The sequence below is a fragment of the Mixophyes fleayi genome, chromosome 8 (assembly GCF_038048845.1).
Source record: "Mixophyes fleayi isolate aMixFle1 chromosome 8, aMixFle1.hap1, whole genome shotgun sequence".
In the NCBI taxonomy this organism is placed as follows: Eukaryota; Metazoa; Chordata; class Amphibia; order Anura; family Limnodynastidae; genus Mixophyes; species Mixophyes fleayi.
The window spans coordinates 132,062,136-132,077,160 of record NC_134409.1 but is presented as its reverse complement, the minus strand read 5'-3'; the positions used below and the strand labels follow the sequence as shown (position 1 = coordinate 132,077,160).

Sequence of the window (15,025 nt, the reverse complement as noted above, 5' to 3'; positions counted from 1 at the left end):
TTACACTTCTAAAATGTAATGGAGATATATATTTTTAGACTGTGCTTTTTGCCATACAAGACCATCTAATAAAAGCACAATGAACTAGCGCATAAGGTTATATTATGCTGAATGACAAGCTATAACCGTTTTTGACTGTGATTTGTGTATAAGCTTGAAATGAAGAGATTTAAACATAGCAGCATATGACTGGTTAGTTTTTGTGCTCACAGCCAATAAATTTCTTCCTAATCTAGTCCAGAATCATCATTTAAAGCAAAAGAAATATGCAAGATATTTGTAAAAATGCTAATAATTTATCCCCAAAAATGTGTCCATTTTATTAATGTGACCCCAGAAATTTGTGGGAGCTCCTGTGAACCCCAGTAGCGGTTTTCTTGCTTTCTATCTTTTCAAACTGCAGTCTTGGTGGAGAAAGGGCAGCCCCCTTGCAATGACTTTAACTACCATCTGCAGACATAAATGCACCTAATAGCAACACTAAACAGCATGTCTGTCCTCTGCCTTGGAATATTTCAAATAATTAGTAGCTGCACAGCAGGTGATGCAAAAAGAGTTTAAATTGTGAAGGGACAGAGTCTCAAAGCTGCATTGTAGCAGCTGTTGCCCTTTGCAACAAAACTCAACAGTATTACACCACACATGGCAGAGCTCAGAGGTACCACATTGCATTGGCACAGATGAATGTTTGGTCCTATAAAAACTCCCAGACCACGGGAAGGTGGCTGATTAATCTTGATGTCGACAGGTCTGGTCTATTACACAATAAGATATAATATGCTGACAAAGTCTGGCAGCTTTAGAATTCTACCAAGAGCCCAAAAACACCCCAACTTAAGATCTGAAATTATGTAGGCACTGCCTGGAAGAGCCACGGTTGAAATTAATACAAATTCTCACCAGTAATAAAGCCTAAAAAGGGACCATGTTGGAAATGAAAATAAAACAACTCACACCATTTAAATTACATTTTATTCAATGATGTTATTTTGCAGAATTCTGAATATAGACGAAGCACAGACGATTGTGGATACAGTTTACACCTGCTGCAAATGGAGCCTACAGTTCACTCTTTGTACTCTCCGTTATAACTGCTGGAGTGTTCCGCAGAAACCACATTGTTTGCAATCAGAACAAAAAAAATCTTTTCTCCTAGAAAGCTTCCAACACCGCGTCATTGGGCTGTACGGCATTTAGAAACGCAGCCAGTACATAGCACTGCGGATACGATTATAGTCAGGAAGCTGCTCAACGGGACCTAGTTAAACGGAGACAAAAGTAAATCACTGAAAATGCACCGACCTCGAATAGATCCGTTCAGTAGAATACACATTACATGTATGCTGTGTACTACAATATAGTTAGACCGATTATTAAGACTAATGCTTTAGACCAACCAACACAAAGCCATAAGAGATGTTACAACCAGATCAAGTTGACAAATCTGCAACAGTGTCTGGAGAATTGACAATACAGCAGCCTGAAGCTTAGGGACAGTGGTGGTCCCAGCGGGTGGGGAAATGATAAAAACTTACCGACCGCAGCAACAGCGGGGCACTTATCATACAGGTATTTGGAGCAAACGTCCCTCAGTGTCTTGGCATTGACCGCCTGTCAAAAGATAATAAAACCGAGGCTACAGAATAGCTACATAACTCATACATATTGTCACATATAATTTTTTAACACTCATACGCTATTATAAAGCATAAAACCATAACATTATCTTGCAGAAATTGTACTAGAAAACTTGTATAAGCCAGATAGATAGAGGGGGGTGTTACAGGTCTGCCAGGATATCATCCGATACACAGCGAGGAAAGTACATGCAAAACAGCCGACTTTCTCGAGTTTGGGGACAAATCAATACTATATGCAGATCAGATCTAATAATAGAAAAATTAGCAATTTTTACTTTTTTTTTTATTATAGCACGAAAATCTCAAATCTTACGATTTCCAAAAGTATTGCAAATATATGCACCAGACACCTCTCTGTCGGCCTTATTTTGGCTGCCTGGTCTAATTTGAACACCTATAGTGAATTCCTTCCTGCCCTTATTTACACTTTTGGTTAGTTACAAACTGATTGACTTTTCTTTATGTAGAATAGTTTGTGGGGAGATCCGGGGCGGCACTAGGTGGGCTTCAGGCCTCTATGCAATGTGTTTCCTGTATGCCCAGTTGAGGTAATCTCCCAGTAAGATTTGTGCTCTATTTCTAAATACATGTTTGACACAACGTTGCTACTCTCACCGATCACATTTAGGACCATCCAATAGAAAGTGGCGCATTAAGTGGATGGCTTATACATATATTTAGTTATTAATCCTAACCACTGATTTTTAATTTCTCATATATGGATTTTTTTTTTACTGTCTGGCAGATAAGTACAATGGGATCTTGTTGCAGGTTACCTCTCCCCTCATCTGCATCTTTTTGCTGGTTAAAATCTGATCAATTTGCCTTACAAATAGCCGTTTTTCCCACTATTGGAAGAATAGACCAGGCGCGTTTCGCTCTACAGGCCCATGTTCTACAGCAAACATCTATGTACAGCGACTACTCACATCAATTCTGGAATTCCATTCTTCCAAAGAAATGCGTTGGCCGTAGGACAGTACCTGGCGCCCAATATCCTCACACACAGGGGTTGTTCCTTAGAATGAAAACGCAACAAATCAGCGAGCTAAAATTGCTTGTGCCCCAATATATTCCAGACTTCCATAAATTAAGTCCGACGTACCATCTAGCTGGGCCACAAGAACGTTTTTCAGGGCCTTTTTCGCCTGGACCAGCTCGGTGTCTGTTGCGCTGGTACAAAGACGCAACCTAGGAATTAAACAGATTCTTACAGTCGCATAAAACCACAAGTCAGATGGGAGGCCGACAATGTAAGGGAAATAAAATAGTGATATGTCAAAGAGAAACGGAACAACCTAGTGGGCAAAACAATTCTGTACCATCAATAAACTAATGATAAATACTATTTAAATATTACTGATTAACAATACTGTTATATGCATGTTAAATGCATACTAAACTTGGAACCAGTTAACCAATTAAAATCTGAATCCCGTGTTAAGTAACTGATCCAAAGGCAATCAAAAGATAGAAAGTCATATTCTATTGTGTACAATTGACATAGGGTCATAGACACACATGGACGAAGCTCATCAATAACTTTATAGCAGAGACATTTTAAACAGGAAGAAAGCAGGGTCCAGGGGCACTTACCTGCCCTGTATTTACAGAGCTATGTACATCTACCTCTCCTACAGTGGATCAGTTTCAGAGCACAAATGGCGGAAGAGAAGGACTAGACTATAGCTCAGCGCTCTAAGAACGGAGATATAGTCTCGGTACAGACAAACCTTTTACTGGCGTGTCACATACAATCTGCCCTAGTTTTAAGCAAAAGATTGCGCGTTTCACAATAGAGAAACAAGATTCGTGTCTTCCTGCTTACCATTCTCCCTGAGCGATGTGCAGCATGTCCTCAATACAGTGCTTATCGGTCACAAAGTGCACCCCGAGCAGCCCGGTGTCAGAGTAACGAATGTTAAACGGCTGGAAGCTCTGGCAGAGTTTGTACTCAGCCGCAGCTCTCGCCACGTTGCTTGAAAGGTTCTGAAAATCAGAGGGAAGATCGATGAAAACACTGTATCGCCTTATACCACCAGAGATGGGCAAAGTGCGGATCTTCAGCCACAAAAGCCTGGGAGCCAAAGCCAGTCTTAGGATTAACGAATGGAATCGCAGAAATGTCCAAATGGAGACACTGGTGAATTACCCGCGACGTGATACAATACAGCTGCACAGGAACGTTCATCCTTACCTTGCCGCCTCCGTATGTAACATCATAGTTGCTGATGATGGTATTGGCTAAAGACAAAGCCACGTTATCGTTGCTGTTCCATGCCGGACCTTCTACGGCAATAGCAATGTGAGCCAAAGGCAAGTCGTCGTTGCGTGCCGTGAGCTGGGAAGATACAAAAGAGAAGATCAAACGTCAAGACGACTATAGGAGGAGATTCCCACAACTAGCTGCATTTTACCTTTAATTTTGTTAAACACATTACAATGAAGCACAAACTTGAGGGAGCCTTATTTTTTGCAAGGAGACACACATGGAAAGGACAAGAGCACAGCAGGTGGATTTTCTCAGTGACAACCCATAATGAAAGAGAAATCTCCAGGAAGCCTGGGGCAGTACATAATCTATAGGTAGAGCTTTTCTCACCGCACTCCCAGTAAACCGGCACGGGGCCAGCGCGGGTATAACATCGTCTTCGTACGTGGAGGAGAGTCCGCCGAAGTGTCGCTGAGCCAGGTCACTCAACTCCCTGTGGTCAATTCCTGGTGAGGGGAGACAGCCGTTCACAGCGGCATTTAATAAGGGTAAGGAGAGGCAGATATGCTCACACATGAAAAGTGAGCAGATATTTCCGTTCAGTAACAGAGAAACATTGTATAGAATACGACATTTGCTTCATACTTGAAGAAAGACAACGTCATACGATTTAAAGGGATGGAATGTCCGCTTTTTAAATAAGAAAATGTATCAGAGAGCTCATAGCTTGTTTCAAGGTGGAGCTGAAACTCCCCCAAAAAAGAACTAACGGGAACCTCCGTGTAACATACACCTGAAAGTGATAAATGTGCGTCTTACACGGACATATCAGTTTAACCAGGTGGAGTGTACGGTGTTATCCTGGCCAGTGGAAAGACAATTCTATGATAATGGAAAGCATGTTTTCATAGACTAGTCTACATGATTTCTGAGTAAATAGGTCAGCAGGGGATATTTCCTCTACTGCATGAAAACCAACAAACATTTTCTATGTTGTAGTTCCAGTTTCCGTGGAGACACCGACATTTACAGGAATTAATCTAACATGGAAATTATCATTATTTGTTAATCCTTATATATGCGCTTTTAAAGGGGACAAGAATGTATGAACTTGGATCATTGATAATAGAGTTTAAAGACTCATCAGACTGCAGTAACCTAGACAAGTGCAGAGGGTGTTTTCAAATTAAGTCTTGGCTACAAGGACAAGTTTTTAGTTGTGTTATCTCAAAAGATAAATCATACAACAGAAATCGCTCATTGTGTAACCTTTTTCTCCTATATGCTCTGCTACACAAGTGATTATAATGCAATGATCTTCAATCTGGCAATTTAATCTCCTTGCAATTATATTATGCGCTTAGTCTCCCATTGAAAAGATCTTAGGCAACACTGAGCAGGAAATTCGCACTGAAATTTAAAAGAAATAAGCCTAGAAAAAAAATGGGGATGCTTTAGCGATTAATCATTTACATTTGCAGTTTGTTTTATTAGATTAATCTTATAATGAGATTTAATTGCAGAGACTGAAAATCGCCCATGTATGAAAGATACAAAATAAGTGTGACATCTTGCAAATACTTTACTGGCTCGTTCACATATTACCCAGCATTAGAACAAGCATCATCATCATCATCATCAGCTATTTATATAGCTCCACTAATTCCGCAGCGCTGCTTGTTCTCTGTACATCAGTCCCTACACCATTGGAGCTTACAGTCTAAATTCCCTAACACACACACAAAGATTAGGGTCAATTTGATAGCAGCCAATTAACCTACTAGTATGTTTTTGGAGTTTGGAAGGAAACTGGAGCACCCGGAGGAAACCCACGCAAACACGGGGAGAACATACAAACTCCACACAGATAAGGCCATGGTCGGGAATTTAACTCATGACCCCAGTGCTGTGAGGCAGAAGTGCTAACCAATATGCCAGCATCAATATAGTGCTCCTACACTACGGAAAATACAATTGTGCTTTATATGTTTTACTAACAATGCATTTTAGACTGCACAAAGCTGAAAGAATTCATTGTGATAACATTGTACGTGACTAATCTACGACATTACCTCCAGCTGCTGCTAGCACCATGCGAGGTGCCTTATAGTGAAGGTTGATGTACTCAAGAAGATCAGCCCGAGTCAACTTCCTTAAAAACAATATATACGACAAGTTATAAATAGCTTCGAGTTACTTTACTTTCAATCATAAGAGAATTCCAAGTATGTAACAGGTCATTTCTATTATTGAAATACCCTAGGAGTCAATTTGTTCTATATGATAACTTTATAGTTTGTCTATAATGATCTTTTCATTTAATCATATTAACATTTGAGCAGCTATGAATATTCATGAGTATTAATGAGTCTGAACATTCGATGTACTGGCAGGAGCCTGCTCAGTGTGGTGTTGAGACCGGCAACATCACCCAACCAGCTTTTAGTACACGGGCTCTATATAATCACATGAGCTCATGACCACACCAACAGCAAATGTAACACCTATGGCATTTACGACAAAGTGAGGGTCAGTTTTAATATCGATTGTTTTTTTTCCAATAATGGTATGTGTGTTATTAATGGTACATTGTAATTAGGCTTCTATTCTACTGGACCTCTCTATAGGTTTTAAAGTTTATAATCAGGGGCACTGCCAGAGATTTACCAAACCAGAGGCTGGTACGCAAAGCATCCTCGCCCCGCCCAGACTGGTACGCAAAGCATCCTCGCCCCGCCCAGACTGGCGGCTGGTACGCAAAGCGTCCTCGCCACGCCCAGACTGGCGGCTGGTACGCAAAGCATCCTCGCCCGGCAGAGACTGGCGGCTGGTATGCAAGCAGTATATTTCAGTCACTCACCTGGCGTTTTCAGAAGGCCCGACGATGGTTTTGCCCAGAGCAGTTCCTTGGTAGGCAGTGCTATGGAGGTAATCAAACGCCACTTCTTGCAGATTGGAGTCCACCTCCTCCAGCTCGCGCAGCACCACTTCCCGCGTTTTCTCAATCTGAGAGTTCTCCAGGCTGTTATTCTGAACCACATCAGCCAGGATCTCAACAGCTGAAACAGAGGAAAGCGTTAGGTGCAGATGTCTCCCATTCTAGTGGGCTGAGGACAGAGATATATATATATATATATATATATATATATAAACAGGAAAGAAATATATACAGATATCTCTCTCTCTGGGGCACGTTATGATAGATGGGGCATGCTTACTTTCATATAGAATTTTTATGTACACACAATGAGAGCGCTTCTTGCTAATGTGTGGTCAGGGCGGCCCCTGGGCTAAGGGTATTAAGCACCCCCCCATGAGCTTACCTCCTTCCGTTGTTCCATTCCCAGTAGTGCTTCTGTGACACGCTGCAATCTCCTTACTGAGGAGATCTCGTGAGAGTGAGACAATGAGTCAGTCTCACTCTCACGAGATCTCCTCAGTAAGATTACTACGTGTCGCGTAAGTACTAGTGACAGCAGGCAGCTAACAGCATAACATTTGCTGTTAGCTGCCTGCCATTCTGCTTGAACAGGTGACAATCAAAGCTGGGGACCCCCCTGACCCGATGAATGCCGACGGGCCCCCCAGCTGCCCGAGGCCCCTGGGCTCTAGACACTTTAGCCCTAGACACTTTAGCCCTATTGTTAATCCGGATCTGTGTGTGGTCATTGTTACTGCAAATCATACCCGATATAGATCGATAGTTATAAAAAAAAAAAAAAATATTTGTGTTTGCTCGTAATCAAACCAGACATCTCCCAACAAGACAAATGGAAAGATAAAGCTGATGAGGGAGCTTTAATGCAACAAAGTCTACTTTTATCCATTCAGCTGCCAGTACAAGCCTCCCAACTATCTGTGTGAAAGAAGGTGAAAGTGATAGACGATGCATCTGTGAACATGTACTATAGACAGTTTGGTGTTAAATGAGAGAGCTTACACTCTAATGGGAAAGGGACAATGGAGTGTGGCATTTATACCGATCTCACCTTTAGGTAAATCCTTGGACAATGCCTTGATGTAGATAGCCGTCTGCTCGCGGGTGGTATATGTACTTAAATGGGCTCCCATGCTCTCTACCTCTTGCTCCAGAGCATCTTGGGGGCGTTTCTTTGTTCCCTAGATATTATACAAACAGTCCAATTAAACTATTCTCCCAAGAACACGCTGAATCTCACCACTATGTACGTACAGGACCTTTACCGGTCACATGTTTTCCAGGAAGAGACAAACAGGACGTGCTTTATCATGAATTAAGTGCACCCCCCCCATCCCCCCAAAAAAGCCACAATAGTGGATTTAGCCTTGAATGAAATTACAAAGTGTATGCAGCTCTTTCTGCTCAAGGTGCAAATCGTGAGTTTACACTGTTCAGCCAGCAGGTGAAACAATAGGGAAGGGTCATAGTAAAGTCATTTTTAATCTAGCTGGAGTTATTCTTCCAACCCATACACCCTGTAAGCTGTCTAATAATACGAGAGATGTATAAAACGCACAGAGACACAAGCTGGTTTCTGGCAATTACTCATCTACAAGAATACGCATAATGTAACAATATATTATCTCTACAAACTGTTTGTAAAGTGTTAAGCTTCTACACAATTACTGCAAATAATTTAGCTAAGCTAAAGCAGAACTGACAAAGTTATTATTGATTATAAAGTAAGGAATGAGGATGATCACCTTGAACGCCAGATGTTCCAGGAAATACGCCGAGCCGTTGTTTCTTTCAGTTTCATAGCGGCTGCCGGCTCCAATCCACACCCCGACCTAAAGGCAGATAAGGGTCAGCTGCACACAGAGCAATAATACTAATGTTACCCAAATTAACAGAATCACACGCTAAATGAGATATGTTAAGCCAAGTTTGGAAAGATCTCCTAACTTTGATTACTTTATAAAGCAACCAATACCAAGCCCCATAACTACAACCCACTCACGGATCCACATTTACAGCTTTTGGGATTAACAGCCCAAGTACCTGAACGGTTCAAGGAATTCTCAAAGTAATAAACTCAACTAGACAAAAAAGTAAAATAAATAAATAAATGTGCCCCCCAGACGGCTGATGCTGATAATTAATTAGTCATAAAACTATATATTTTACACAATATTCAAAGATTTAGAACATAACAAAATAAATAAACTGATCCGAGAAAGAAATTCAAAGTAGTGCAGGTTTACAATTGAAAAGAAACAGGTTTCAAAGTTACCATCTAACGAAACATAAAGGTAAGTGCAACATCAGACGGGTGAATAGAATGCAGCAGTTTTCTGATGAGGAAACGACAGCATTCTAAACAGAGTTTAAGTTAAGTGTATCATGAAAGTGAAGGGGGAAAACTATTCCCATCACACCATAGCGTAAAACTTACATTATATTACTTGTGGGTGCAACAGAAAACATTAAACAGCTGGAAGTTACATCAGGCAGATTTCAAACATTAATTGTAAAAAACACGCAGAGATATAGTTATGTACTTAAGATAAAAGAAAACCAATATGGCTATGTTGGTGACATTATGACTTACTGTACAGGTGGGCTGCCCAGATTCTTCAGATGCTACACGTAGCCCATTGTCCAGAGTGGTAATCTGGGTGTCGGGAATGTTACTCAAAGTCTGCGCATAGGATACCGCGCTCTGGTTCCTCTTTAGACACAACAACGCAGGCTGCAGAAAAAGTATTAAAAGTATATTTGAAAGTAATAACCAGTAAAAATGTTCAACCAAATAGTAAATCTCTCTCCCAGTATGGGAACTCTCACAAACTTCTGGGTTTGTAGCACAACTTTTGAGACATACTCTTATCAGTGTGTTCTAAAGGCACTTAATAACTGCATTAAAAAGTAGACATCAAAATACAGTAAAGCTCTAGAGCAAAACAATCTTCCCACCCTTCATCTGCACGTATTGAGTCTTATATCAGTATGGCTCACACCATATTGCATTTAGGGCTCTGTTGCATGGCTGTGCTATTGAATCTACTGAATGGAGAGTACAGCACCAATGTACTTTATAGTTTGGGAATAGTTTCAGTTTCTGCTACTATGGAGGAATGGAATCACCAAACGACAGTGTTCCAATTTGCATACAATGCTGTCACTCCAATCGGATATGTAGCTAGTGAAAAACAAAAACGTTCACATTATTGAATGACGGAAATTAATTGGTAGCTAGCATCTGTCTATGGATTTACGATTTCCAGTCTTAGATTGCATGTTAAATGAAGTTTTATGAAGTGGTGCGTCATCTTTATTTCTGCCATAAACAACAATCCTTAGTCAAAGTGGAAATTTAGAAGTGGCAGTATGAAAAATGTAACAGGCATGTAAGTGAATATTATTTTATAGTTTTACAGCAGGAAAAGTGGCAGTGTGGCATACCACCATGTACACCCCCACTTTGACTACTGGACAGAATATATCTATATCTATCTATATCTATATCTATATCTATATATATATATACACACACCGATCAGTCACAATGTTAAAACCACCATCATTATATTGTGTAGGTCCTGCTCATGCTGCCAAAACAGCTCTTCACAAGACCTTTGAAGGTGTCCTGACATCAAGACATTATCAGCAGTTCCTTTAAGTCCTGTAAGTTGTGAGGTGGGGCCTCCATGGCTCAGACTTGTTTTTCAGCACATCCCACAAAAGCTCGATTGGAATGAAATCTGGTGAATTTGGTGGCCAAGTCAACACCTCAAACCTTTGTCATGTTCTTTAAACCATTCCTGAATAATTTTAGCAGTGTGGCAGGGTGCATTATCCTGCTGAAAGAGGCCACTGCCATCAGGGAATACCGCTGCCATGAAGGGGTGTACTTAGTCTGTAACAATGCTTAGGTAGGTGGTACATGTCAAAGTAATATCCACATGAATGCCAGGTTCCAAGGTTTCCCAGCAGAACATTGCCCAGAGCAACACCCTGTCTTGGCCGGCTTGCCTTCTTCCCATTGTGCATCCTGGTCTGGTGCCATTGCATCTCAGGTAAACAATGCACACACACCCAGCTGTCCACATGATGCGAAAACAAAAAGCATGATCAGACCAGACCACCTTCTTCCATTGTTCTATGGTCCAGTTCAGGTGCACACATGCCCATTGTAGGCACTTTCAGCAGTGGACAGGGGTCAGCATTGGCACTTTGACTGGTCTGTGGCTACATAGCTCCATACGCAGCAAGCTGCAATGCTCTGTGTGTTCTGACACCTTTCTATCATAATCAGCATTAATTTTTTCAGCAATTTGTGCAACAGTAGCTCTTCTATGGCATTGGACCAGACGGGCTAGCCTTCACTCCACAGGTGCACCAATGAGCCTTGGGCACCTATGACCCTGTCTCCGGTTCTAACCACTGCACATCGGGAGCACCTACCGCTTTGGAGATGCTCTGACCAAGTCGTCTAGCCATCACAATTTGGGGCTTTGGGGGAATTTATCAAAGCAACCTCCCCCCCCCCCCCCCACACCATCCAGTTTGATTGGATCTCTCAGCTGCAATTCAAAATTATGTAGAGTGCTGAGGGGGGGGCACGCACAACAATGGCTCCCCTCTGCATGAACCACTGCTTCCAACACATCAACTTCAAGAGCCAACTGTTCGCTTGCTGCCTAATCAACTCCACCCCAGCCATTTTAACAAGATAATCAATGTTTTGCACTTCACTTGTGAGTAGTTTTAATGTTGTAGCTGTTCAGTGTATACACACACACACACACACACACACACTCATTTACCTTAAGGAATGTCCTATGTCGAACCTAACAACATAAAATCTCCTACTGTGCTTTATTACATAGATATCTGTATGTATAATAGTAAGCAATACAGTATGATAGAATATAACATTGAGTGGGCTATATGTGTTGCAGGCTGGATCTAGATAAAACATAACACCCACAATATAAAATAATACAGTATGTACAACATATATAGTGGGGGGCCAGGGGACATGTGTCCTGTCAGTGGGGGGCCAGGGGACCTGTGTCCTGTCAGTGGGGGGCCAGGGGACCTGTGTCCTGTCAGTGGGGGCCAAGGGATCTGTGTCCTGTCAGTAGGGTCCAGGGGACCTGTGTCCTGTCAGTGGGGGGCCAGGGGACCTGTGTCCTGTCAGTGGTGGCAGAGGACCTGTGTCCTGTCAGTGGGGGGCCAGGGGACCTGTGTCCTGTCAGTGCGGCAGCCCAGCCCTATGCCGGAGACTAGGTGACCTTCACACCACAGGACACCGCTCTTTCCTCCTTCCTGGCTTAGGAAGCCTGACCTGCCTCTCTCATGTACCCAGCAGTCACATAAGCCCTAGAAGGTGCCATGTACCCACCGAGCGGGCGGAGAGGAGGGCTTTGCCCGCAGCGCTCCCAGCTCTGCACACGGACGCCGCCATCTTCCAGCTGACAGTGAGACACACAGGCGCATGCGCAGAATAAAGCTGCGCTGCTTCCCGACGTTACGGCACAGCGCCCCCTAGTGCTCGGAGGTCACTGCTGCAGCTGCTCAGTTCATGAACTAACAGTGTGTAAGAGAATCAGAGAGTTCCAAGTGACCTTCAGGTCATGTCAATGTCATTTGGTGGTGGGGTCCTGTAAATAGTGGTTATCATGGTCTAATAATGTGTTTTTGTTTATTTTTTCCAATCTGAAGATTCTATTTCGATTTCTAAATAAAAAATATTTTAGAGTTGAATAAAATGGTGCAAGAGGTTTTTAGGGGGTGTTTGTTTCAGTAAGATTTATTTTGTGGGGCTCTTTTTTTCTGTTAATGTTCCAAAATAGACGCTGGTAGCCATGGACATGCTGGTGCTTGTAGTTCCACATATGCCAGCATTCGCAAATAGCAAAATCACGACCAGGGCATGTTGGGACACATAGTTCCGCAATAGCTGCGGATACTGGAATGGCTGATTTGCCACTACAGTAGTGCTTACTTTTTATAAATACCAGTAGCCTTATAGATGCGGCTGGAGTATAAGAACTTTTGATGAGAGAACTCCTGTGTTTTGGTATCCGCTGTGGCACTCAGATACCATAACACAGGAGTTCTCTCATCAATTGTCCTTACCGCATTGTTTGGAGCCACATATAGCTGTGACGTATGGACATTATAAATACAGGAGATCTTTTATATTAATCTGACAATAGTGGCTCTTCCAATCCTTCGGTTTATGTTTTGAGCTATATATTACTGCCTCTGGATCACCCCATTCTGTTACCGCCTGGCCGGAGTGTGAGACGTTACCCGGAGATACTCCACTTACCCTGTGTTTAGGAATTTTGGAACTGTATGCAGAGATATTCAAACCGCTGCTGGACCACAGAGCTGAACCAATCCTTCTGGCCTGCATACAACCAAAAGACTGTTCTGTCTTTAGTACCGTTCCTCTGCTAACTTCACTGGGATGTATTTGGGATGTAACTTGGAGTGTGTTGAGCACTTGGGGATTTGGTTAAAAGATAAATAAGTAAATACAATATATATAGATAGATAGATTATATATATATATATATATATATATATATATATATATATATATAAGAGAGAGAGAGAGAGAGAGGCTATTGTTTGCATTAGATGTAATACAAATGCGCTATGGAATTTGATGGCACTATATAAATAAATGTTGATGATGATACTATTGTATCCACTTGCTCTCTTTGAATATATGATCTCGACCCCTAGATGCCAGGACTTCTCTCTGGGTCTCTACCACAACGTCCTGGTATCATCACATATAATATTTCTTTAAAACACAAAATAAAAATAAACATATGGGCTTGGGGTAAGATTGTCCCTTTAATGTTAGACATACTACTTTTCTTGCTACTTCTGTGTAAATAAGCGGTGTCTATATTTATGACTATAATAACAATATGTCTCTATTTTTTCAGAACAAGCTGCAATATATTGTCCGCACCTCAAATCATTGATTCCCAGGCAAGTAATATTGTTGCTCCAACTTCCACATATTAGAAAGGCCATTGATTAAAGTAAAACAGTCAAACAATTGGTTATAGAAAAAGGTCAGCACTAAGATTAATGACCAAGTGTCACATTTACCTAACATAAAATTGAGAATACTGACTTATCTTTTAAGACATATATGGAAAAAAACCTTGGCTGCCATCAAGATTGATCGATCTCTCTCTCTCTCTCTCTCTATCTCTCTCTCTCTCTCTCTCTCTCTCTCTCTCTATATATATATATATATATATATATATATATAGTCTGTTGTCTTTGCATCTCATAACACGTAAAAAAAAACAACTCTTGTTGTTCATTACTGAACTTCACAGTACAGACCTCTTATCATCCCTCCCATATCTTATTGGGTGATAACACATTCACATGACTCAAGAGGCTAGCCTACTACTAGTAGATAATGATGCTTGTAGTACATGTCAATGGATTATTTTTTCCTTTTTGGAAAGTTCCCAAATACTACATTTATAAGGACGCAAGTTGAAAAACCTAAAAAGCGTCAAACTCAATTTTCAGTTTGTGTGATTGGAGAAGTATGAGATATAGATGCATTTTAGGCAGCACAGACACAGAGAGTCATGTAGGACATGTATGCCCCTGTGAGTAGATGTAGGTATTGAAGGAAGAGAGAAGTAGAGAGCCTGACACCTGGATGCACAGAATATCATATATCCACAGATCTGGGTCCTAACAGGGAAATGCACTTTATGGGGCATATTCAATTGTCCGCGTTACTTGCAAAAGTAACGCGGCTTGTGCACTAATTCCATTATTATGATAATAGTGCGTGTAATTACCATTATTACGGTACCTTTAACGTTGACTTTCAGCTCGCAGCTCCATGAGCTAATCCGGCTTAGAATTACCGTAATACTGGTAATACTCTTAACGCCGCGTTACTTTTGCGAGTAACACAGACAATTGAATATGCCCCTATGTCTGTAATATACACTCCCTCCCATTGGTTTGAGCTGAGGGCGGGGGGTACACTAGTCTACAGCCGATCCAAAAATCTTTAACACAAATATATTTGCCCAAGAACCCACTTATTTCTGACAAGAGGTTCCAGGTGTTGCATTATAAAAAATATATATATATTAACAGTTTTTATAACGTATGCTGTACTATACTGTAGAAATATGGCTATTCAGGTCCCCAAGGTCAAGGAGGGAGACAGAATTAAACAAG

At 41.5% G+C, this 15,025-nt stretch overlaps 1 protein-coding gene across 1 annotated transcript; it reads right to left on the bottom strand.

The window, feature by feature from the left end:
* Positions 1–955: 955 nt before the first annotated feature.
* UQCRC1 (ubiquinol-cytochrome c reductase core protein 1) lies at positions 956–12,280 on the bottom strand. The gene is made up of 13 exons (XM_075183605.1): positions 12,183–12,280; positions 9,384–9,524; positions 8,536–8,622; positions 7,842–7,971; positions 6,713–6,911; positions 5,925–6,004; positions 4,243–4,358; positions 3,838–3,981; positions 3,469–3,629; positions 2,746–2,831; positions 2,570–2,658; positions 1,536–1,611; positions 956–1,258 (listed from the first exon to the last, which is right to left on the bottom strand). The coding sequence occupies exons 1-13, from the start codon at positions 12,243–12,245 to the stop codon at positions 1,194–1,196; spliced, it is 1,437 nt and encodes a 478-aa protein (XP_075039706.1). The 5' UTR covers positions 12,246–12,280; the 3' UTR covers positions 956–1,193.
* Positions 12,281–15,025: the final 2,745 nt, after the last annotated feature.

What these genes read in the sequence shown, in the direction of transcription:
- UQCRC1 (XM_075183605.1), bottom strand. Translation starts at nt 12,245, where the DNA reads ATGGCGGCGTCCGTGTGCAGAGCTGGGAGCGCTGCGGGCAAAGCCCTC. An exon ending in GCCGGTTTACTGGGAGTGCG is followed by an intron (nt 3,982 to 4,242) that starts GTGAGAAAAGCT and finishes GTATCTTCCCAG; the next exon opens with CTCACGGCACGCAACGACGA. An exon ending in AATGGAATTCCAGAATTGAT is followed by an intron (nt 1,612 to 2,569) that starts GTGAGTAGTCGC and finishes ATCTTTTGACAG; the next exon opens with GCGGTCAATGCCAAGACACT.